Source organism: Oncorhynchus masou, unplaced genomic scaffold (assembly GCF_036934945.1).
Source record: "Oncorhynchus masou masou isolate Uvic2021 unplaced genomic scaffold, UVic_Omas_1.1 unplaced_scaffold_1426, whole genome shotgun sequence".
Classification (NCBI taxonomy): domain Eukaryota; kingdom Metazoa; phylum Chordata; class Actinopteri; order Salmoniformes; family Salmonidae; genus Oncorhynchus; species Oncorhynchus masou.
In genome coordinates this window covers 38665-65000 of record NW_027004216.1, presented here as the reverse complement: position 1 = coordinate 65000, position 26336 = coordinate 38665, and the positions used below count along the sequence as shown (strand labels likewise).

At 46.9% G+C, this 26336-nt stretch overlaps 1 protein-coding gene across 3 annotated transcripts in view; it reads left to right on the top strand.

The window, feature by feature from the left end:
- The window catches only part of LOC135530805 (epidermal growth factor receptor kinase substrate 8-like), a 52916-nt gene that overhangs the window by 5328 nt on the left and 21252 nt on the right, over window positions 1–26336 (top strand). Inside the window, exons 1-7 of one of the 3 annotated variants that reach the window (XM_064958983.1) lie at window positions 2865–2910; window positions 10021–10088; window positions 16121–16213; window positions 16345–16413; window positions 19732–19881; window positions 20064–20146; window positions 22882–23018. In XM_064958983.1, the coding sequence (XP_064815055.1) occupies window positions 10059–10088; window positions 16121–16213; window positions 16345–16413; window positions 19732–19881; window positions 20064–20146; window positions 22882–23018 (562 nt within the window). In that variant the 5' untranslated portion in view covers window positions 2865–2910; window positions 10021–10058. Of the gene's footprint in view, window positions 1–2864; window positions 2911–10020; window positions 10089–15675; window positions 15693–16120; window positions 16214–16344; window positions 16414–19731; window positions 19882–20063; window positions 20147–22881; window positions 23019–26336 lie in introns of those variants that run through there. The other 2 variants (XM_064958982.1, XM_064958984.1) reach the window with 2 other exon arrangements.

Below are 26336 nucleotides of genomic sequence, written 5' to 3'. Positions count from 1 at the left end.
AGGTGATCTGTCTCTGACACACCTCCCTGCTGTGGTGAAACCTGTCAGGTGATCTGTCTCTGACACACCTCCCCTGCTGTGGTGAAACCTGTCAGGTGATCTGTCTCTGACACACCTCCCCTGCTGTGGTGAAACCTGTCAGGTGATCTGTCTCTGACACACCTCCCCTGCTGTGGTGAAACCTGTCAGGTGATCTGTCTCTGACACACCTCCCCTGCTGTGGTGAAACCTGTCAGGTGATCTGTCTCTGACACACCTCCCCTGCTGTGGTGAAACCTGTCAGGTGATCTGTCTCTGACACACCTCCCCTGCTGTGGTGAAACCTGTCAGGTGATCTGTCTCTGACACACCTCCCCTGCTGTGGTGAAACCTGTCAGGTGATCTGTCTCTGACACACCTCCCCTGCTGTGGTGAAACCTGTCAGGTGATCTGTCTCTGACACACCTCCCCTGCTGTGGTGAAACCTGTCAGGTGATCTGTCTCTGACACACCTCCCCTGCTGTGGTGAAACCTGTCAGGTGATCTGTCTCTGACACACCTCCCCTGCTGTGGTGAAACCTGTCAGGTGATCTGTCTCTGACACACCTCCCCTGCTGTGGTGAAACCTGTCAGGTGATCTGTCTCTGACACACCTCCCCTGCTGTGGTGAAACCTGTCAGGTGATCTGTCTCTGACACACCTCCCCTGCTGTGGTGAAACCTGTCAGGTGATCTGTCTCTGACACACCTCCCCTGCTGTGGTGAAACCTGTCAGGTGATCTGTCTCTGACACACCTCCCCTGCTGTGGTGAAACCTGTCAGGTGATCTGTCTCTGACACACCTCCCCTGCTGTGGTGAAACCTGTCAGGTGATCTGTCTCTGACACACCTCCCCTGCTGTGGTGAAACCTGTCAGGTGATCTGTCTCTGACACACCTCCCCTGCTGTGGTGAAACCTGTCAGGTTATCTGTCTCTGACACACCTCCCTGCTGTGGTGAAACCTGTCAGGTGATCTGTCTCTGACACACCTCCCCTGCTGTGGTGAAACCTGTCAGGTGATCTGTCTCTGACACACCTCCCCTGCTGTGGTGAAACCTGTCAGGTGATCTGTCTCTGACACACCTCCCCTGCTGTGGTGAAACCTGTCAGGTGATCTGTCTCTGACACACCTCCCCTGTCAGGTGATCTGTCTCTGACACACCTCCCCTGTCAGGTGATCTGTCTCTGACACACCTCCCCTGCTGTGGTGAAACCTGTCAGGTGATCTGTCTCTGACACACCTCCCCTGTCAGGTGATCTGTCTCTGACACACCTCCCCTGTCAGGTGATCTGTCTCTGACACACCTCCCCTGTCAGGTGATCTGTCTCTGACACACCTCCCCTGCACAGAAGGCTGTTCCTATGTCCTCACAATGCCACAGAAGGCTGTTCCTATGTCCTCACAATGCCACAGAAGGCTGTTCCTATGTCCTCACAATGCCACAGAAGGCTGTTCCTATGTCCTCACAATGCCACAGAAGGCTGTTCCTATGTCCTCACAATGCCACAGAAGGCTGTTCCTATGTCCTCACAATGCCACAGAAGGCTGTTCCTATGTCCTCACAATGCCACAGAAGGCTGTTCCTATGTCCTCACAATGCCACAGAAGGCTGTTCCTATGTCCTCACAATGCCACAGAAGACTGTTCCTATGTCCTCACAATGCCACAGAAGGCTGTTCCTATGTCCTCAATGCCACAGAAGGCTGTTCCTATGTCCTCACAATGCCACAGAAGGCTGTTCCTATGTCCTCACAATGCCACAGAAGGCTGTTCCTATGTCCTCACAATGCCACAGAAGGCTGTTCCTATGTCCTCACAATGCCACAGAAGACTGTTCCTATGTCCTCACAATGCCACAGAAGGCTGTTCCTATGTCCTCACAATGCCACAGAAGGCTGTTCCTATGTCCTCACAATGCCACAGAAGGCTGTTCCTATGTCCTCACAATGCCACAGAAGGCTGTTCCTATGTCCTCACAATGCCACAGAAGGCTGTTCCTATGTCCTCACAATGCCACAGAAGGCTGTTCCTATGTCCTCACAATGCCACAGAAGGCTGTTCCTATGTCCTCACAATGCCACAGAAGGCTGTTCCTATGTCCTCACAATGCCACAGAAGGCTGTTCCTATGTCCTCAATGCCACAGAAGACTGTTCCTATGTCCTCACAATGCCACAGAAGGCTGTTCCTATGTCCTCACAATGCCACAGAAGGCTGTTCCTATGTCCTCACAATGCCACAGAAGGCTGTTCCTATGTCCTCACAATGCCACAGAAGGCTGTTCCTATGTCCTCACAATGCCACAGAAGACTGTTCCTATGTCCTCACAATGCCACAGAAGGCTGTTCCTATGTCCTCACAATGCCACAGAAGGACACAGTATCAAATGGGTTCTGGAATTGGCTTCATATCCAACAGATAATTAGTCTTGATGAGTCATTAGTGCTTGATATTGAGTCAGATCATATCCCTCCTCTCATCTCTCCATCACCTCACTCATTATCTATCACTCCTCTCATTATCACTCTTCTCATCTCTCCATCACCTCACTCCTCATTATCACTCCTCTCCATCTCCCATCGCTCCATCTCTCATATCTCCATCTCTCATCTCTCCATCGCTCATCGCTCATATCTCCATCTCTCATATCTCCATCTCTCATCTCTCCATCGCTCATCGCTCATCGCTCCATCTCTCATATCTCCATCTCTCATCTCTCATCTCTCCATCGCTCATCGCTCCATCTCTCATATCTCCATCTCTCATCTCTCATCTCTCCATTGCTCATCGCTCCATCTCTCATATCTCCATCTCTCCATCTCATCATCAACTCACCTACAGGAACAGATGGAATATACTTCCTCCACACGTCAGCCAAACATAAAAAGAAAGGTAGACTCAAACAGCGCCCTGTTTGGTGTGTGTGTGTGTGTCTGTGTGTGTCTGTGTGTGTCTGTGTGTGTGTGTGTCTGTGTGTCTGTCTGTGTGTTTGGTGTGTGTGTGTGTGTGTGTGTGTGCCTGTGTGTGTGTTTGGTGTGTGTGTGTGTGCGCGTCGGCCCAGTGAGTGTGCATGTGTGTGTTGCCAAGGCTTCACAATCTTCTGCAAAACCAAATGACAGATTCTACGTTATCAGAACAACCGGTTGTGGCTTTTGAGTGTGAAATACAGACATGATAATGTATAGACATGATTATGTATGGAGGTGATATTGTATAGACATGGTAACATACAGACATGATAATGTATAGACATGATTATGTATGGAGGTGATCATGTATATACACGGTAACGTACAGACATGATAATGCATAGACATGATCACGTATGGAGGTGATCATGTATAGACACGGTAACGTACAGACATGATAATGTATAGACATGATTATGTATGGAGGTGATCATGTATAGACACGGTAACGTACAGACATGATAATGTATAGACATGATTATGTATGGAGGTGATCATGTATAGACACGGTAACGTACAGACACGATAATGCATAAACATGATCACGTATGGAGGTGATCATGTATAGACACGAAAACGTACAGACATGATAATGTATAGACATGATCACGTATGGAGGTGATCATGTATAGACACGAAAACATACAGACATGATAATGTATAGACATGATCACGTATGGAGGTGATCATGTATAGACACGATAACGTACAGACATGATCATGCATTGACATGATCACGTATGGAGGTGATCATGTATAGACACGATAATGTACAGACATGATAATGTATAGACATGATTATGTATGGAGGTGATCATGTATAGACATGATAACATACAGACATGATAATGCATAGAGACGAGAATGTATTGACATGATAATGTATAGACACGATAAAGTATAGTCGTGATAATGTACAGACATGATAATGTATATATGTGATAATGTGTATATACACGGTAACGTACATGCATGATATATCGGTGATATCGTATAAACACGATAATGTATAGACACTAATGTATATATGTGATAATATGTATACATGATAAATTGTAGACAATGTATAGGTGTGATAATACATATATGTGATCATGTATAGATGTGCTAATGTATAGACATGATAATGTATATGCACGATAATGTGTGTTTGTAATAATGTAGTGTACTGTACCCTGAGGCTGTAGAACAGAACATACTCTAACCTGTCAAGGAGCAGAGAGCTTTATTTGGTTCTGCAGAAGAGACTGATAACCTTGAAGTGTTGTCTCTCTTTCACTCCCTGGACCTTCTGTTCTGAGAGGAAGTCACCCTGGCCCTCTAGGATCCTCCTGCTGTTCTGTAGATGTAGAACACTAGAACACTTCCCCTTCTGTTGTAGAACCCTAGAACACTTCATCTGCTCCACTCCCCTAATAACCCCTACTACTGGTAGTCTGTAGTCCTTATCTCCACTCCCCTAATAACCCCTACTACTGGTAGTCTGTAGTCCTTATCTCCACTCCCCTAATAACCCCTACTACTGGTAGTCTGTAGTCCTTAGCTCCACTCCCCTAATAACCCCTACTACTGGTAGTCTGTAGTCCTTATCTCCACTCCCCTAATAACCCCTACTACTGGTAGTCTGTAGTCCTTATCTCCACTCCCCTAATAACCCCTACTACTGGTAGTCTGTAGTCCTTATCTCCACTCCCTTAATAACCCCTACTACTGGTAGTCTGTAGTCCTTATCTCTACTCCCCTAATAACCCCTACTACTGGTAGTCTGTAGTCCTTATCTCCACTCCCCTAATAACCCCTACTACTGGTAGTCTGTAGTCCTTATCTCCACTCCCCTAATAACCCCTACTACTGGTAGTCTGTAGTCCTTATCTCCACTCCCTTAATAACCCCTACTACTGGTAGTCTGTAGTCCTTATCTCTACTCCCCTAATAACCCCTACTACTGGTAGTCTGTAGTCCTTATCTCCACTCCCCTAATAACCCCTACTACTGGTAGTCTGTAGTCCTTATCTCCACTCCCCTAATAACCCCTACTACTGGTAGTCTGTAGTCCTTATCTCCACTCCCCTAATAACCCCTACTACTGGTAGTCTGTAGTCCTTATCTCCACTCCCTTAATAACCCCTACTACTGGTAGTCTGTAGTCCTTATCTCCACTCCCTTAATAACCCCTACTACTGGTAGTCTGTAGTCCTTATCTCTACTCCCCTAATAACCCCTACTACTGGTAGTCTGTAGTCCTTATCTCCACTCCCCTAATAACCCCTACTACTGGTAGTCTGTAGTCCTTAGCTCCACTCCCCTAATAACCCCTACTACTGGTAGTCTGTAGTCCAGTGCTCTGACTACTGTGTACTGAGCTCTTTCAGATCAATTTGAGTCAAACTCATGCACATAGCTTCATAGGTAATACCATTCCATATACTGTAAAGTCATGACATCTCTATGTCATTTGACATGCTCATAACCACATTAAACACATTCATTCAATATACAGTACATGCACATAGCTTTGATAGTTTGACATTTGAAGTCAGTAACACAGAACTTTGCATTGTGTAACCCTAGGTTACTTTAAACTCCCATCGGACAAATGGAATCACAAATTCCTTACTCATGGATTCAATAAGTTTTGTTCAATCAGTGTGTTGTCTCTTTATGTAACTCAATTTATCCTTGCGATCCCCCGATCTTATTCAACCCTTATCCTGATACCAGCCCACAGCCTCCATCTTATTCAACCCTTATCCTGATACCAGCCCACAGCCTCCATCTTATTCAACTCTCAGCCTGATACCAGCCCACAGCCTCCATCTTATTCAACCCACAGCCTGATACCAGCCCACAGCCTCCATCTTATTCAACCCTCAGCCTGATACCAGCCCACAGCCTCCATCTTATTCAACCCTCAGCCTGATACCAGCCCACAGCCCCCACCCTTCGAGACCCTCCCACAGCCCCCACCCTTCGAGGCCCTCCCACAGCCCCCACCCTTCGAGGCCCTCCCACAGCCCCCACCCTTCGAGGCCCTCCCACAGCCCCCACCCTTCGAGTCCCTCCCACAGCCCCCACCCTTCGAGACCCTCCCACAGCCCCCACCCTTCGAGACCCTCCTACAGTCCCCACCCTTCGAGACCCTCCCACAGCCCCCACCCTTCGAGACCCTCCCACAGCCCCCACCCTTCGAGACCCTCCCACAGCCCCCACCCTTCGAGACCCTCCCACAGCCCCCACCCTTCGAGACCCTCCTACAGTCCCCACCCTTCGAGACCCTCCCACAGCCCCCACCCTTCGAGACCCTCCCACAGCCCCCACCCTTCGAGACCCTCCCACAGCCCCCACCCTTCGAGACCCTCCCACAGCCCCCACCCTTCGAGACCCTCCCACAGCCCCCACCCTTCGAGACCCTCCCACAGCCCCCACCCTTCGAGACCCTCCCACAGCCCCCACCCTTCGAGACCCTCCCACAGCCCCCACCCTTCGAGACCCTCCTACAGTCCCCACCCTTCGAGACCCTCCCACAGCCCCCACCCTTCGAGACCCTCCCACAGCCCCCACCCTTCGAGACCCTCCCACAGCCCCCACCCTTCGAGACCCTCCCACAGCCCCCACCCTTCGAGACCCTCCCACAGCCCCCACCCTTCGAGACCCTCCTACAGCCCCCACCCTTCGAGAACCTCCCACAGCCCCCACCCTTCGAGACCCTCCCACAGCCCCCACCCTCGAGACCCTCCCACAGCCCCCACCCTTCGAGACCCTCCCACAGCCCCCCAGGAAGAACAATCTAAAATACAATGAATTCCATTCCCCCAAGAACCCCCAATGCTCCAACAACTAACGAACTAAAGACAAACAAGGAACACAGAAGAAAACAGCAATGCAACATTTTTATTTTTTAAATAATGAATTTAAAACAAAGGACATCAAGGACAACTGAAATCATAACAGCAGTGCCAACTGTATATGTTTGTGTGCATGTCTGGCACTATGACATGTATGTGTGTGTTCTTGTATGTGTTTATTTGACTGAGACTGTGTGTATGTGTACAAACACCAGCACGGCATCAGCCTCAGGCAAACCGGCATTAGTTGTAAAAACACCGCCACTTAGTGTCATTCAAATATACTTTTTATTATGATTTATTTAGACTTTTAAAAATATATTTTTTTAAACTTTTATCTTTGACCATCATTCTATCTCTCACACAGCAACTCCACTCCCACTTGTCTACAATTCCACATACCAACCCTCAGCTACCCTCAGCCCATCTCATCCCAACACTCAGCTACCCTCAGCCCATCCCATCCCAATCTTGAGCTTCCCTCAGCCCATCCCAACCCTCAGCTTCCCTCAGCCCATCCCATCCCATCCCAACCCTCAGCTTCCCTCAGCCCATCCCATCCCAACCCTCAGCTTCCCTCAGCCCATCCCATCCCATCCCAACCCTCAGCTTCCCTCAGCCCATCCCATCCCAACACTCAGCTACCCTCAGCCCATCCCATCCCAACCCTCAGCGTCCCTCAGCCCATCCCATCCCAACACTCAGCTTCCCTCAGCCCATCCCATACCAACCCTTAGCTTCCCTCAGCGCATCCCAACCCTCAGCTTCCCTCAGCCCATCCCATCCCAACACTCAGCTTCCCTCAGCCCATCCCATTCCAAACCTCAGCTTCCCTCATCCCATCCCAACCCTCAGCTTCCCTCAGCCCATCCCAACCCTCAGCTTCCCTCAGCCCATCCCAACCCTCAGCTTCCCTCAGCCCATCCCACACAACCCTCAGCTTCCCTCAGCCCATCCCATCCCAACCCTCAGCTTCCCTCAGCCCATCCCAACCCTCAGCTTCCCTCAGCCCATCCCATCCCAATCTTGAGCTTCCCTCAGCCCATCCCAACCCTCAGCTTCCCTCAAGCCTTCCCATACCAACCCTTAGCTTCCCTCAGCCCATCCCACACAACCCTCAGCTTCCCTCAGCCCATCCCACACAACCCTCAGCTTCCCTCAGCCCATCCCATCCCAATCCTGAGCTTCCCTGAGCCCATCCCAACCCTCAGTTTCCCTCAGCCCATCGTATCCCAACCCTCAGCTTCCCTCAGCCCAGCCCTTCCCAACCCTCAGCTTCCCTCAGTCCATCCCGTCCCAACCCTCAGCTTCCCTCAGCCCATCCCGTCCCAACCCTCAGCTTCCCTCAGCCCATCCCATCCCAACCCTCAGCTTCCCTCAGCCCAGCCCTTCCCAACCCTCAGTGTCCCTCAGCCCATCCCAATCCTCAGCTTCCCTCAGCCCATCCCGTCCCAACCCTCAGCTTCCCTCAGCCCATCCCGTCCCAACCCTCAGCTTCCCTCAGCCCATCCCATCCCAACCCTCAGCTTCCCTCAGCCCATCCCGTCCCAACCCTCAGCTTCCCTCAGCCCATCCCATCCCAACCCTCAGCTTCCCTCAGCCCATCCCATCCCAACCCTCAGCTTCCCTCAGCCCATCCCGTCCCAACCCTCAGCTTCCCTCAGCCCATCCCATCCCAATCCTGAGCTTCCCTCAGCCCATCCCATCCCAACCCTCAGCTTCCCTCAGCCCATCCCGTCCCAACCCTCAGCTTCCCTCAGCCCATCCCGTCCCAACCCTCAGCTTCCCTCAGCCCATCCCGTCCCAACCCTCAGCTTCCCTCCGCCCCTCCCAACCCTCAGTGTCCCTCAGCCCATCCCAATCCTCAGCTTCCCTCAGTCCATCCCATCCCAACCCTCAGCTTCCCTCAGCTCATCCCATCCCACCCCTCAGCTTCCCTCAGCCCATCCCATCCCAACCCTCAGCTTCCCTCAGCCCATCCCGTCCCAACCCTCAGCTACCCTCAGCCCATCCCATCCCAACCCTCAGCGTCCCTCAGCCCATCCCATCTATCTCTGCTGGCCACCCACTTTGGGTTTCTACGCAACACATATCTTTCTATCTTTCAACTATGCTGTGATGTTTAATGATACTTAATGATACTGTATTTATCCCTGAGGATGATTCCTAACATGTAGCATACGTAATGATACTGTAGTAATGGTGCCATGGTAACCTAGCAGACATGCTATGATATGACTGTAGTTCTCCCTGAGGATGATACTTAATGATACTGTAGTAATGGTACCATGGTAACCTAGCAGACATGCTATGATATGACTGTAGTTCTCCCTGAGGATGATACGTAATGATACTGTAGTAATGGTGCCATGGTAACCTAGCAGACATGCTATGATATGACTGTAGTTCTCCCTGAGGATGATACTTAATGATACTGTAGTAATGGTACCATGGTAACCTAGCAGACATGCTATGATATGACTGTAGTTCTCCCTGAGGATGATACGTAATGATACTGTAGTAATGGTGCCATGGTAACCTAGCAGACATGCTATGATATGACTGTAGTTCTCCCTGAGGATGATACTTAATGATACTGTAGTAATGGTACCATGGTAACCTAGCAGACATGCTATGATATGACTGTAGTTCTCCCTGAGGATGATACTTAATGATACTGTAGTAATGGTACCATGGTAACCTAGCAGACATGCTATGATATGACTGTAGTTCTCCCTGAGGATGATACTTAATGATACTGTAGTAATGGTACCATGGTAACCTAGCAGACATGCTATGATATGACTGTAGTTCTCCCTGAGGATGATACGTAATGATACTGTAGTAATGGTGCCATGGTAACCTAGCAGACATGCTATGATATGACTGTAGTTCTCCCTGAGGATGATACTTAATGATACTGTAGTAATGGTGCCATGGTAACCTAGCAGACATGCTATGATATGACTGTAGTTCTCCCTGAGGAAGATACTTAATGATACTGTAGTAATGGTGCCATGGTAACCTAGCAGACATGCTATGATATGACTGTAGTTCTCCCCGAGGATGATACTTAATGATACTGTAGTAATGGTGCCATGGTAACCTAGCAGACATGCTATGATATGACTGTAGTTCTGTCTAGATGCTGTTTGTTTTGCTGCTGACTGTGTCCTGTCCTTCTCCAGAACAACGGAAGAACTACACCAAAAACAGCATCAACAGCATGACGAACACCTCGCAGTACCATGTTGAGGTCAGTCTACTACCATACATACAGCGTGACTAACACCATGTTGAGGTCAGTCTACTACCGTACATACAGTGTGACTAACACCATGTTGAGGTCAGTCTACTACCGTACATACAGTGTGACTAACACCATGTTGAGGTCAGTCTACTACCGTACATACAGCGTGACTAACACCATGTTGAGGTCAGTCTACTACCGTACATACAGTGTGACTAACACCATGTTGAGGTCAGTCTACTACCATACATACAGCGTGACTAACACCATGTTGAGGTCAGTCTACTACCGTACATACAGCGTGACTAACACCATGTTGAGGTCAGTCTACTACCCTACATACAGCGTGACTGACACCATGTTGAGGTCAGTCTACTACCATACATACAGCGTGACTAACATCATGTTGAGGTCAGTCTACTACCCTACATACAGCGTGACTAACACCATGTTGAGGTCAGTCTACTACCCTACATACAGCGTGACTAACACCATGTTGAGGTCAGTCTACTACCCTACATACAGCGTGACTAACACCATGTTGAGGTCAGTCTACTACCCTACATACAGCGTGACTAACACCATGTTGAGGTCAGTCTACTACCCTACATACAGCGTGACTAACACCATGTTGAGGTCAGTCTACTACCCTACATACAGCGTGACTAACACCATGTTGAGGTCAGTCTACTACCCTACATACAGCGTGACTAACACCATGTTGAGGTCAGTCTACTACCCTACATACAGCGTGACTAACACCATGTTGAGGTCAGTCTACTACCCTACATACAGCGTGACTAACACCATGTTGAGGTCAGTCTACTACCGTACATACAGCGTGACTAACACCATGTTGAGGTCAGTCTACTACACTACATACAGCGTGACTAACACCATGTTGAGGTCAGTCTACTACACTACATACAGCGTGACTAACACCATGTTGAGGTCAGTCTACTACCGTACATACAGCGTGACTAACACCATGTTGAGGTCAGTCTACTACCGTACATACAGCGTGACTAACACCATGTTGAGGTCAGTCTACTACCCTACATACAGCGTGACTAACACCATGTTGAGGTCAGTCTACTACCCTACATACAGCGTGACTAACACCATGTTGAGGTCAGTCTACTACCGTACATACAGCGTGACTAACACCATGTTGAGGTCAGTCTACTACCGTACATACAGCGTGACTAACACCTCGCAGTACCATGTTGAGGTCAGTCTACTACCGTACATACAGCGTGACTAACACCATGTTGAGGTCAGTCTACTACCGTACATACAGCGTGACTAACACCTCGCAATACCATGTTGAGGTCAGTCTACTACCGTACATACAGCGTGACTAACACCTCGCAGTACCATGTTGAGGTCAGTCTACTACCGTACATACAGCGTGACTAACACCTCGCAGTACCATGTTGAGGTCAGTCTACTACCGTACATACAGCGTGACTAACACCATGTTGAGGTCAGTCTACTACCGTACATACAGCGTGACTAACACCATGTTGAGGTCAGTCTACTACCGTACATACAGCGTGACTAACACCATGTTGAGGTCAGTCTACTACCGTACATACAGCGTGACTAACACCATGTTGAGGTCAGTCTACTACCGTACATACAGCGTGACTAACACCATGTTGAGGTCAGTCTACTACCCTACATACAGCGTGACTAACACCATGTTGAGGTCAGTCTACTACCGTACATACAGCGTGACTAACACCTCGCAGTACCATGTTGAGGTCAGTCTACTACCGTACATACAGCGTGACTAACACCATGTTGAGGTCAGTCTACTACCCTACATACAGTGTGACTAACACCATGTTGAGGTCAGTCTACTACCATACATACAGCGTGACTAACACCATGTTGAGTTCAGTCTACTACACTACATACAGCGTGACTAACACCATGTTGAGGTCAGTCTACTACCGTACATACAGCGTGACTAACACCATGTTGAGGTCAGTCTACTACCGTACATACAGCGTGACTAACACCATGTTGAGGTCAGTCTACTACCGTACATACAGCATGACTAACACCATGTTGAGGTCAGTCTACTACCGTACATACAGCGTGACTAACACCATGTTGAGGTCAGTCTACTACCGTACATACAGCGTGACTAACACCATGTTGAGGTCAGTCTACTACCGTACATACAGCGTGACTAACACCTCGCAGTACCATGTTGAGGTCAGTCTACTACCTTACATACAGCGTGACTAACACCATGTTGAGGTCAGTCTACTACCGTACATACAGCGTGACTAACACCTCGCAATACCATGTTGAGGTCAGTCTACTACCGTACATACAGCGTGACTAACACCTCGCAGTACCATGTTGAGGTCAGTCTACTACCGTACATACAGCGTGACTAACACCTCGCAGTACCATGTTGAGGTCAGTCTACTACCGTACATACAGCGTGACTAACACCATGTTGAGGTCAGTCTACTACCGTACATACAGCGTGACTAACACCATGTTGAGGTCAGTCTACTACCCTACATACAGCGTGACTAACACCATGTTGAGGTCAGTCTACTACCGTACATACAGCGTGACTAACACCATGTTGAGGTCAGTCTACTACCGTACATACAGCGTGACTAACACCATGTTGAGGTCAGTCTACTACCGTACATACAGCGTGACTAACACCATGTTGAGGTCAGTCTACTACCGTACATACAGCGTGACTAACACCATGTTGAGGTCAGTCTACTACCATACATACAGCGTGACTAACACCATGTTGAGGTCAGTCTACTACCGTACATACAGCGTGACTAACACCATGTTGAGGTCAGTCTACTACCGTACATACAGCGTGACTAACACCTCGCAGTACCATGTTGAGGTCAGTCTACTACCGTACATACAGCGTGACTAACACCATGTTGAGGTCAGTCTACTACCGTACATACAGCGTGACTAACACCTCGCAGTACCATGTTGAGGTCAGTCTACTACCGTACATACAGCGTGACTAACACCTCGCAGTACCATGTTGAGGTCAGTCTACTACCGTACATACAGCGTGACTAACACCATGTTGAGGTCAGTCTACAACCGTACATACAGCGTGACTAACACCATGTTGAGGTCAGTCTACTACCCTACATACAGCGTGACTAACACCATGTTGAGGTCAGTCTACTACCGTACATACAGCGTGACTAACACCATGTTGAGGTCAGTCTACTACCGTACATACAGCGTGACTAACACCATGTTGAGGTCAGTCTACTACCGTACGTACAGCGTGACTAACACCATGTTGAGGTCAGTATACTACCGTACATACAGCGTGACTAACACCATGTTGAGGTCAGTCTACTACCCTACATACAGCGTGACTAACACCATGTTGAGGTCAGTCTACATCCGTACATACAGCGTGACTAACACCATGTTGAGGTCAGTCTACTACCGTACATACAGCGTGACTAACACCATGTTGAGGTCAGTCTACTACCGTACGTACAGCGTGACTAACACCATGTTGAGGTCAGTCTACTACCGTACATACAGCGTGACTAACACCATGTTGAGGTCAGTCTACTACCGTACATACAGCGTGACTAACACCTCGCAGTACCATGTTGAGGTCAGTCTACTACCGTACATACAGCGTGACTAACACCTCGCAGTACCATGTTGAGGTCAGTCTACTACCGTACATACAGCGTGACTAACACCATGTTGAGGTCAGTCTACTACCGTACATACAGCGTGACTAACACCTCGCAGTACCATGTTGAGGTCAGTCTACTACCGTACATACAGCGTGACTAACACCATGTTGAGGTCAGTCTACTACCGTACATACAGCGTGACTAACACCTCGCAATACCATGTTGAGGTCAGTCTACTACCGTACATACAGCGTGACTAACACCTCGCAGTACCATGTTGAGGTCAGTCTACTACCGTACATACAGCGTGACTAACACCATGTTGAGGTCAGTCTACTACCGTACATACAGCGTGACTAACACCATGTTGAGGTCAGTCTACTACCCTACATACAGCGTGACTAACACCATGTTGAGGTCAGTCTACTACCGTACATACAGCGTGACTAACACCATGTTGAGGTCAGTCTACTACCCTACATACAGCGTGACTAACACCATGTTGAGGTCAGTCTACTACCCTACATACAGCGTGACTAACACCATGTTGAGGTCAGTCTACTACCCTACATACAGCGTGACTAACACCATGTTGAGGTCAGTCTACTACCCTACATACAGCGTGACTAACACCATGTTGAGGTCAGTCTACTACCGTACATACAGCGTGACTAACACCATGTTGAGGTCAGTCTACTACCGTACATACAGCGTGACTAACACCATGTTGAGGTCAGTCTACTACCGTACATACAGCGTGACTAACACCATGTTGAGGTCAGTCTACTACCGTACATACAGCGTGACTAACACCATGTTGAGGTCAGTCTACTACCGTACATACAGCGTGACTAACACCATGTTGAGGTCAGTCTACTACCATACATACAGCGTGACTAACACCTCGCAGTACCATGTTGAGGTCAGTCTACTACCATACATACAGCGTGACTAAGTCATGTTGAGGTCAGTCTACTACCGTACATACAGCGTGACTAACACCATGTTGAGGTCAGTCTACTACCATACATACAGCGTGACTAACACCTCGCAGTACCATGTTGAGGTCAGTCTACTACCATAGATACAGCGTGACTAACACCATGTTGAGGTCAGTCTACTACCCTACATACAGCGTGACTAACACCATGTTGAGGTCAGTCTACTACCGTACATACAGCGTGACTAACACCTCACAGTACCATGTTGAGGTCAGTCTACTACACTACATACAGCGTGACTAACACCATGTTGAGGTCAGTCTACTACCATACATACAGCGTGACTAACACCATGTTGAGGTCAGTCTACTACCGTACAGACAGCGTGACTAACACCTCAGAGTACCATGTTGAGGTCAGTCTACTACCCTACATACAGCGTGACTAACACCATGTTGAGGTCAGTCTACTACCATACATACAGCATGACTAACACCATGTTGAGGTCAGTCTACTACCGTACGTACAGCGTAACTAACACCATGTTGAGGTCAGTCTACTACCCTACATACAGCGTGACTAACACCATGTTGAGGTCAGTCTACTACCCTACATACAGCGTGACTAACACCATGTTGGGGTCAGTCTACTACCGTACATACAGCATGACTAACACCATGTTGAGGTCAGTCTACTACCATACATACAGCGTGACTAACACCATGTTGAGGTCAGTCTACTACCGTACATACAGCGTGACTAACACCTCGCAGTACCATGTTGAGGTCAGTCTACTACCGTACATACAGCGTGACTAACACCATGTTGAGGTCAGTCTACTACCGTACATACAGCGTGACTAACACCTCGCAATACCATGTTGAGGTCAGTCTACTACCGTACATACAGCGTGACTAACACCTCGCAGTACCATGTTGAGGTCAGTCTACTACCGTACATACAGCGTGACTAACACCTCGCAGTACCATGTTGAGGTCAGTCTACTACCGTACATACAGCGTGACTAACACCATGTTGAGGTCAGTCTACTACCGTACATACAGCGTGACTAACACCATGTTGAGGTCAGTCTACTACCGTACATACAGCGTGACTAACACCATGTTGAGGTCAGTCTACTACCCTACATACAGCGTGACTAACACCATGTTGAGGTCAGTCTACTACCCTACATACAGCGTGACTAACACCATGTTGAGGTCAGTCTACTACCCTACATACACAGTGTTAGTGGTAGGGTAGAGATTGTTACTAACCTGTGTCCCAATCCCTCTCCCATCTCTCCTATCCCCTCTGTGTTCCCAAACCCTCTCTAATCTCTCCTATCCCCCCTGCGTCCCAAACCCTCTCTAATCTCTCCTATCCCCTCTCCGTATCCCAACCCTCTCCTCTCTCCTCTCAGCACCTGACCACATTTGTTCTGGACAGGAAGGAAGCCATGATCAACACTGAGGACGGAATCAGGAAGCTCCGCCTGCTGGATGCCAAGGGGAAGGTGAAGCACAGGACACACTTATGATTATGATTCCCCAAAGCATCTACTGTACCGATCCAATGTGTTCCTATTGGTTTGATATCAGGTATCTGCTGTACTGATCCAATGTGTTCCTATTGGTTTGATATTAGATATGGACCCAGGACATGTTGCTGCAGGTGGAGGAGAAGACAGTCAGCCTCATCGACCCAGAGACCAAGGTGGGTGAGCAGGAATGCTGTCTGAAGAACCAGCTCTGATACACTGGACAGGGGTATCATGGGACCTACTGACTAGACCAGGGATATCATATCAGGGAATTACTGAAAGTCATCTTGGCTAGTGGATATCTAAAAGCCCATTTATGCTTGACCTGAAAATGTGGTTGGAGGTGGTTTATGGAAGGTGACGCGGTAGTGGAGCCTCCTGAGGTACGGAGGCCTAATGGGGAAACGCCAGGTGTATTAACCTATTACGGCTGGGGGTTCCGCTAGCGGAATGTTTCGACAACATCCGGTGAAATTGCAGAGCGCGAAATTCAAAAAAGAAATATTCGAAATATTTAACTTTCATACATTCACAAGTGCAATACACCAAATTAAAGCTTAACTTCTTGTTAATCTAGCCACCATGTCAGATTTCAAAAAGGCTTTATGGCGAAAGCAAACCATGCGATTCTCTGAGGACAGCACCCCATCATACAAACACATGACACTCATATATCAACCCGCCAGGCGCGACACAAAACTCGGAAATAACAAAATAATTCATGCCTTACCTTTGAAGAGCTTCTTCTGTTGGCACTCCAATATGTCCCATAAACATCACAAATGTTTGTTTTTTGTTTGATTAATTCCGTCGTTAGATCCCCAAAATGTCCATTTATTTGGCGTGTTTGATTCAGAAAAACACTGGTTCCTACTCTCCCAACATGACTACAAATGATCTGATAAATTACCTGTATACTTTGTCCAAACATTTCCATAAACATTCCTAATCCAACTTTAGATATTTTAAAACGTCAATAATCGATCAAATTTCAAACGGGATAAACTGTGTTCAATACCGGACGAAAACAAGGTGAAGCACGTTCCGGGTCGCGCGAAAACATTAGCGTGCACCTGGAGTGACACATGAAAAGAATTCATTTCTCAAAGGAAAAACATCAACCAATTTCTAAAGACTGTTGACATCTAATTTTAACAGTTTTAGAAACTTTAGAGTGTTTTCTATCCAAATCTACCAATTATATGCATATCCCAGCTTCTGGGCCTGAGTAACCGGCAGTTTACTTTGGGCACGCTTTTCATCCGGACGTGAAAATACTGCCCCCTAGCCCGAAGAGGTTTTAATGCCTTGACTTTTACAGAGGTCGTATCACTGTAACGATGTATAGCCACTACAGACAGTGGATTGAACATGCAGAGCCTTTAACAAGAACAGTTTGATCAGTGGTTTGATCAGTGGTTTGATCAGTGTTTTTATCAGTTGATTGATCAGCAGTTTGATCAGTGTTTTGATCAGTTGATTGATCAGTGGTTTGATCAGTGGTTTGATCAGTTGATTGATCAGTGGTTTGATCAGTGTTTTGATCAGTTGATTAAGCAGTGTTTTGATCAGTTGATTGATCAGTGGTTTGATCAGCAGTTTGATCAGTTGATTGATCATTGTTTTTATCAGTTGATTGATCAGTGGTTTGATCAGTTGATTGATCAGTGTTTTGATCAGTGTTTTGATCAGCAGTCTGATCAGTTGATTGATCAGTGTTTTTATCAGTTAATTGATCAGTGGTTTGATCAGTGGTCTGATCAGTTGATTGTTGATTGTTGACTGATCAGTTGATTGATCAGTGGTCTGATCAGTGGTTTGATCAGCAGTCTGATCAGTTGATTGATCAGTGGTTTGATCAGTGGTCTGATCAGTTGATTGTTGACAAATCAGTTGATTGATCAGTGGTCTGATCAGTTGATTGATCAGTGGTTTGATCAGTTGATTGATCAGTGTTTTTATCAGTTGATTGATCAGTGGTTTGATCAGTGGTCTGATCAGTTGATTGTTGATTGTTGACTGATCAGTTGATTGATCAGTGGTCTGATCAGTTGATTGTTGATTGTTGACTGATCAGTTGATTGATCAGTGGTCTGATCAGTTGATTGATCAGTGGTTTGATCAGTTGATTGATCCGTGGTCTGATCAGTTGATGGTGTAGTATTGTGTAGTATTTTCCCCCTGTGATTAGATGAGTATTAGGTGAGAACCAAAGGGTCCTATAGTCCTGGCCTTCTATAAGAGGCTGCTCTGTTAAACTTTCCTCTTGGAACCTTTTTACACCAAGTTTAAACCATAAGTTCACAGTGACACCATAACTTCACAGTGACACCATAACTTCACAGTGACATCATAACTTCACAGTGACATCATAACTTCACAGTGACACCATAACTTCACAGTGACATCATAACTTCACAGTGACACCATAACTTCACAGTGACACCATAACTTCACAGTGACACCATAACTTCACAGTGACACCATAACTTCACAGTGACACCATAACTTCACAGTGACACCATAACTTCACAGTGACACCATAACTTCACAGTGACACCATAACTTCACAGTGACACCATAACTTCACAGTGACACCATAACTTCACAGTGACACCATAACTTCACAGTGACACCATAACTTCACAGTGACACCATAACTTCACAGTGACACCATAACTTCACAGTGACACCATAACTTCACAGTGACACCATAACTTCCTTAATGACCTGAAAATTCAGAGGCTGGTCTCAGTGCAGTTTTTAAGCTGGTTCTGATCACTGAACTGTTTGTTAGGGCTGACCTCAGTACAGTTTTTAAGCTGGTTAACTGACCTGTTTGTTAGGACTGGCCTCAGTACAGTTTATAAGCTGTTTAACTGACCTGTTTGTTAGGGCTGGCCTCAGTCCAGTTTTTAAGCTGGTTAACTGACCTGTTTGTTAGGGCTGGCCTCAGTCCAGTTTTTAAGCTGGTTAACTGACCTGTTTGTTAGGGCTGACCTCAGTACAGTTTTTAAGCTGGTTAACTGACCTGTTTGTTAGGGCTGGCCTCAGTACAGTTTTTAAGCTGGTTAACTGACCTGTTTGTTAGGGCTGACCTCAGTACAGTTTTTAATCTGGTTAACTGACCTGTTTGTTAGGGCTGACCTCAGTACAGTTTTTAAGCTGGTTAACTGACCTGTTTGTTAGGGCTGGCCTCAGTACAGTTTTTAAGCTGGTTAACTGACCTGTTTGTTAGGGCTGGCCTCAGTACAGTTTTTAAGCTGGTTAACTGACCTGTTTGTTAGGGCTGACCTCAGTACAGTTTTTAATCTGGTTAACTGACCTGTTTGTTAGGGCTGACCTCAGTACAGTTTTTAATCTGGTTAACTGACCTGTTTGTTAGGGCTGGCCTCAGTACAGTTTTTAAGCTGGTTAACTGACCTGTTTGTTAGGGCTGGCCTCAGTACAGTTTTTCAGCTGGTTAATTGACATGTTGGTTATTGTTTCAGAATGAGTTGGAGATCTTTCCCTTGGGGACCATCATGCACTGCCAGGCAGTGATGTCATCCTGCAACTATGACTCCATCTTGGCTCTGGTGTGTAAGGAGCCGGGCCAGGGCAAACCAGACCTGCACCTGTTCCAGTGTGACGACATCAAGGTACACACACACACACACACTCACACACACACTCACACACACACACACACACACACACACACACACACACACACACACACACACACACACACACACACACACACACACACACACACACACACACACACACACACACACACACACAGTTAGTGATGTGTTGTCTGTCTGTCTGTCTCCACCAGGCCAACCTGATCCAGGCTGATATAGAGGGGGCCATGATGGATCAGAAGGGAGGCAAGGTGAAGAAGAGGCCCGAAACACTAAGGTACAACACCTCCAACTACCTGTTGTCTCTGACTGGACTCTGTACTGTAGTAGAGACTAGAAACACTACGTTACTTTATAGGGCTCTTTTAGAATGGGTTCTGTTACTTTATAGGGCTCTGTTAGAATGGGTTCTGTTACTTTATAGGGCTCTGTTAGAATGGGTTCTGTTACTTTATAGAGCTCTGTTAGAATGGGTTCTGTTACTTTATAGAGCTCTGTTATAATGGGTTCTGTTACTTTATAGGGCTCTGTTAGAATGGGTTCTGTTTCTTTATAGAGCTCTGTTAGAATGGGTTCTGTTACTTTATAGAGCTCTGTTAGAATGGGTTCTGTTACTTTATAGGGCTCTGTTAGAATGGGTTCTGTTACTTTATAGAGCTCTTTTAGAATGGGTTCTGTTACTTTATAGAGCTCTGTTAGAATGGGTTCTGTTACTTTATAGGGCTCTGTTAGAATGGGTTCTGTTACTTTATAGAGCTCTTTTAGAATGGGTTCTGTTACTTTATAGAGCTCTGGGTTCTGTTACTTTATAGAGCTCTGTTAGAATGAGTTCTGTTACTTTATAGAGCTCTTTTAGAATGGGTTCTGTTACTTTATAGAGCTCTGGGTTTTGTTACTTTATATGTCTCTGTTAGAATGGGTTCTGTTTCTTTATAGAGCTCTGCTAGAATGGGTTTTGTTACTTTATAGGGCTCTGTTATAATGGATTCTGTTACTTTATAGGGCTCTGTTAGAATGGGTTCTGTTTCTTTATAGAGCTCTGTTAGAATGGGTTCTGTTACTTTATAGAGCTCTTTTAGAATGGGTTCTGTTACTTTATAGAGCTCTGGGTTTTGTTACTTTATATGTCTCTGTTAGAATGGGTTCTGTTTCTTTATAGAGCTCTGTTAGAATGGGTTCTGTTACTTTATAGAGCTCTTTTAGAATGGGTTCTGTTACTTTATAGAGCTCTGGGTTTTGTTACTTTATATGTCTCTGTTAGAATGGGTTCTGTTACTTTATAGGTCTCTGTTAGAATGGGTTCTGTTACTTTATATGTCTCTGTTAGAATGGGTTCTGTTACTTTATATGTCTCTGTTAGAATGGGTTCTGTTACTTTATAGGGCTCTGTTAGAATGGGTTCTGTTACTTTATATGTCTCTGTTAGAATGGGTTCTGTTACTTTATATGTCTCTGTTAGAATGGGTTCTGTTACTTTATATGTCTCTGTTAGAATGGGTTCTGTTACTTTATAGAGCTCTGTTAGAATGGGTTCTGTTACTTTATAGAGCTCTGTTAGAATGGGTTCTGTTACTTTATAGAGCTCTGTTAGAATGGGTTCTGTTACTTTATAGGGCTCTGCTAGAATGGGTTCTGTTACTTTATAGGGCTCTGTTATAATGGGTTCTGTTACTTTATAGGGCTCTGGGTTCTGTTACTTTATATGTCTCTGTTAGAATGGGTTCTGTTACTTTATAGGGCTCTGTTAGAATGGGTTCTGTTACTTTATAGAGCTCTTTTAGAATGGGTTCTGTTACTTTATAGAGCTCTGGGTTTTGTTACTTTATATGTCTCTGTTAGAATGGGTTCTGTTACTTTATCGGGCTTTGTTATAATGGGTTCTGTTACTTTATAGGGCTCTGTTAGAATGGGTTCTGTTTCTTTATAGAGCTCTGTTAGAATGGGTTCTGTTACTTTATAGGGCTCTGTTAGAATGGGTTCTGTTACTTTATAGTGCTCTGTTAGAATGGATTCTGTTACTTTATAGAGATCTGGGTTCTGTTACTTTATAGAGCTCTGTTAGAATGGGTTCTGTTACTTTATAGGGCTCTGTTAGAATGGGTTCTGTTACTTTATAGAGCTCTGTCATAGGTTCTGTTACTTTATAGGGCTCTGTTAGAATGGGTTCTGTTACTTTATAGGGCTCTGTTAGAATGGATTCTGTTACTTTATAGGTTTCTGTTATAATGGGTTCTGTTACTTTATAGGGCTCTGTTAGAATGGGTTCTGTTACTTTATAGAGCTCTGGGTTCTGTTACTTTATAGGGCTCTGTTAGAATGGGTTCTGTTACTTTATCGGGCTTTGTTAGAATGGGTTCTGTTACTTTATAGGGCTCTGTTAGAATGGGTTCTGTTTCTTTATAGAGCTCTGTTAGAATGGGTTCTGTTACTTTATAGAGCTCTGTTAGAATGGGTTCTGTTACTTTATAGGGCTCTGTTAGAATGGGTTCTGTTACTTTATAGAGCTCTGGGTTCTGTTACTTTATAGGGCTCTGTTAGAATGGGTTCTGTTACTTTATAGAGCTCTTTTAGAATGGGTTCTGTTACTTTATAGGGCTCTGTAAGAATTGGTTCTGTTACTTTATCGGGCTTTGTTAGAATGGGTTCTGTTACTTTATAGAGCTCTGTTAGAATGGGTTCTGTTACTTTATATGTCTCTGTTAGAATGGGTTCTGTTACTTTATAGAGCTCTGGGTTCTGTTACTTTATATGTCTCTGTTAGAATATGTTCTGTTACTTTATAGGGCTCTGTTAGAATGGGTTCTTATTCTGAAGGTTTTTAATATTTAACTGGGCTTGGTATGGGTTTCTGTTGTTGTTAAAGAAGTTGTTGTGATTGGCTGGTTTCCATTCCAAAGCTGTGTCTGTATCAGTGCTGTATGGGGTGCTATTTGTATCTGTGAATTGAATCTGGGTCTGGTCTGTATCTGATTGTCTGTCTGCCTCTTATCTCCTCTTCCCGTACTCCTATAGGATGATTCTGAAGAGTGACGGGGTCATCCCGCCGCCCCCCGCGGCGCCCGCCCCCGAGCCCCCCGCCACCCTCACCCAGCTGGACGTGAGGAGTCGTGTGGCAGCCTGGTCGGCCTGGGCGGCGGAGCAGCAGGACTGTAAGAAAACACATGTTACTGGGACTTACTGAGTCTGGAAGTTGAGAGATAGAGCTGTTGTAGGGGTTCAACCAGGTGATAGTTGAGAGATAGAGCTGTTCTAGGGGTTCATCCAGGTGATAGTTGAGAGATAGAGCTGTTCTAGGGGTTCATCCAGGTGATAGTTGAGAGATAGAGCTGTTGTAGGGGTTCAACCAGGTGAAAGTTGAGAGATAGAGCTGTTGTAGGGGTTCAACCAGGTGATAGTTGAGAGATAGAGCTGATGTAGGGGTTCAACCACGTGATAGTTGAGAGATAGAGCTGTTGTAGGGGTTCAACCAGGTGATAGTTGAGAGATAGAGCTGTTGTAGGGGTTCAACCAGGTGAAAGTTGAGAGATAAAGCTGTTGTAGGGGTTCAACCAGGGGATGTAGTGAGACTGAACCACTGACTGTCTCTACAAGGCTTTACATGGTGATACTTACCGGTTCCTGAGAGCTACGTGACACGTCTGATCCCCTCGGAGTACACAGAGTACAGCACAGCCATTGGCTGTTTCAATATCACTTCAGCATGGTCATAGGCCCTACAGAGGGTAGTACGTAAGGCCCTACAGAGGGTAGTATGCAAGGCCCCACAGAGGGTAGTAGTAAGGCCCTACAGAGGGTAGTAGTAAGGCCCTACAGAGGGTAGTAGTAAGGCCCTACAGAGGGTAGTAGTAAGGCCCTACAGAGGGTAGTAGTAAGGCCCTACAGAGGGTAGTAGTAAGGCCCTACAGAGGGTAGTACGTAAGGCGCTACAGAGGGTAGTAGTAAGGCCTTACAGAGGGTAGTAGTAAGGCCCCACAGAGGGTAGTATGCAAGGCCCCACAGAGGGTAGTAGTAAGGCCCCACAGAGGGTAGTAGTAAGGCCCCACAGAGGGTAGTAGTAAGGCCCCACAGAGGGTAGTAGTAAGGCCCTACAGAGGGTAGTAGTAAGGCCCTACAGAGGGTAGTAGTAAGGCCCTACAGAGGGTAGTAGTAAGGCCCTACAGAGGGTAGTAGTAAGGCCCTACAGAGGGTAGTAGTAAGGCCCTACAGAGGGTAGTAGTAAGGCCCTACAGAGGGTAGTAGTAAGGCCCTACAGAGGGTAGTAGTAAGGACCTACAGAGGGTAGTACGTAAGGCCTTACAGAGGGTAGTAGTAAGGCCTTACAGAGGGTAGTAGTAAGGCCTTACAGAGGGTAGTAGTAAGGCCCTACAGAGGGTAGTAGTAAGGCCCTACAGAGGGTAGTAGTAAGGCCTTACAGAGGGTATTAGTAAGTCCCTACAGAGGGTAGTAGTAAGGCCCTACAGAGGGTAGTAGTAAGGCCCTACAGAGGGTAGTAGTAAGGCCCTACAGAGGGTAGTATTAAGGCCCTACAGAGGGTAGTAGTAAGGACCTACAGAGGGTAGTAGTAAGGCGCTACGGGGGTAGTACGTAAGGCGCTAGGCAAACATTGTCAGTAGAATGGCTGAAGAGCTCAGTGACTTTCAATGTGGCACCATCATAGGATGTCACCTTTCCAACAAGTCAGTTAGTCACATCTCTGCCCTGCTAGAGCTGCCCCGTTCTACTGGAATTGCTATTATTGTGAAGTGGAAACGTTTAGGAGCAACAACGGCTGAGCCACGAAGTGGTAGGCTACACAAACTTACAGATCTGGACCGCAGAGTGCTGAAGCACGTTGCACGTAAAAATCGTCTGTCCTCGGTTGCAACACTCACTACCGAGTTCTAAACTGCCCCTGGAAGCAACATCAGCACAATAACTTTTCGCCAGGAGCTTAATGAAATGGGTTTCCATGGCCAAGAAACTGCACACAAGCCTAAGATCACCATGCGCAATGCCAAGCGTCGACTGGAGTGCTGTACAGCTCGCCGCCATTGGACTCTGGGGCAGTTGAACCACGTTCTCTGGAGTGATGAAACACCATATGGCAGTGAGACAGACTAATCTGGGTTTGGAAGAACTTGACTGGCCTGCACAGAGCCCTGACCTCAACCCCATCGAACACTTTTGGGATGAATTGGAACACCGTCTGCGAGCCAGGCCTAATCGAACACTTAGCCAGGCCTAATCGAACACTTAGCCAGGCCTAATCGAACACTTAGCCAGAGGCCTAATCACCCACTTAGCCAGAGGCCTAATCACCCACTTAGCCAGGCCTAATCGAACACTTAGCCAGGCCTAATCGCCCACTTAGCCAGAGGCCTAATCGCCCACTTAGCCAGGCCTAATCGAACACTTAGCCAGGCCTAATCGCCCACTTAGCCAGGCCTAATCGCCCACTTAGCCAGGCCTAATCGAACACTTAGCCAGGTCTAATCGCCCACTTAGCCAGAAGCCTAATCGAACACTTAGCCAGGCCTAATCGCCCACTTAGCCAGAGGCCTAATCGAACACTTAGCCAGGCCTAATCACCCACTTAGCCAGGCCTAATCGAACACTTAGCCAGGCCTAATCGAACACTTAGCCAGGCCTAATCGAACACTTAGCCAGGCCTAATTGCCCACTTAGCCAGAGGCCTAATCGCCCACTTAGCCAGAGGCCTAATCGAACACTTAGCCAGAGGCCTAATCGCCCACTTAGCCAGAGGCCTAATTGAACAATTAGCCAGAGGCCTAATCGCCCACTTAGCCAGAGGCCTAATCGCCCACTTAGCCAGAGGCCTAATCGCCCACTTAGCCAGAGGCCTAATCGCCCACTTAGCCAGAGGCCTAATCGCCCACTTAGCCAGAGGCCTAATCGCCCACTTAGCCAGAGGCCTAATCGAACACTTAGCCAGAGGCCTAATCGAACACTTAGCCAGAGGCCTAATCGAACACTTAGCCAGAGGCCTAATCGAACACTTAGCCAGAGGCCTAATCGAACACTTAGCCAGAGGCCTAATCGAACACTTAGCCAGAGGCCTAATCGAACACTTAGCCAGAGGCCTAATCGAACCCTTAGCCAGAGGCCTAATCGTCAAGTCTACACACCTGTTGTATTCCGCATTGTTGGTTAAGAGCCTGTAAGTTTCATGGTCAAGTCTACACACCTGTTGTATTCTGCATTGTTGGTTAAGGGCCTGTAAGTTTCATGGTCAAGTCTACACACCTGTTGTATTCTGCATTGTTTGTTAAGAGCCTGTAAGTTTCATGGTCAAATCTACACACCTGTTGTATTCTGCGCATGTGACAAATAACATTTGATTTGATTTGAGAATAAGGTTATTGGGAAGATCACTGTTCTAATTCCCTTCTCTTTCCCCTCCTCCCCCTCCTCCCTCTCCTCCCTCCCCTCCTCCCCCTCCTTCCTCTCCTCCCCCTCTTCCCTCTCCT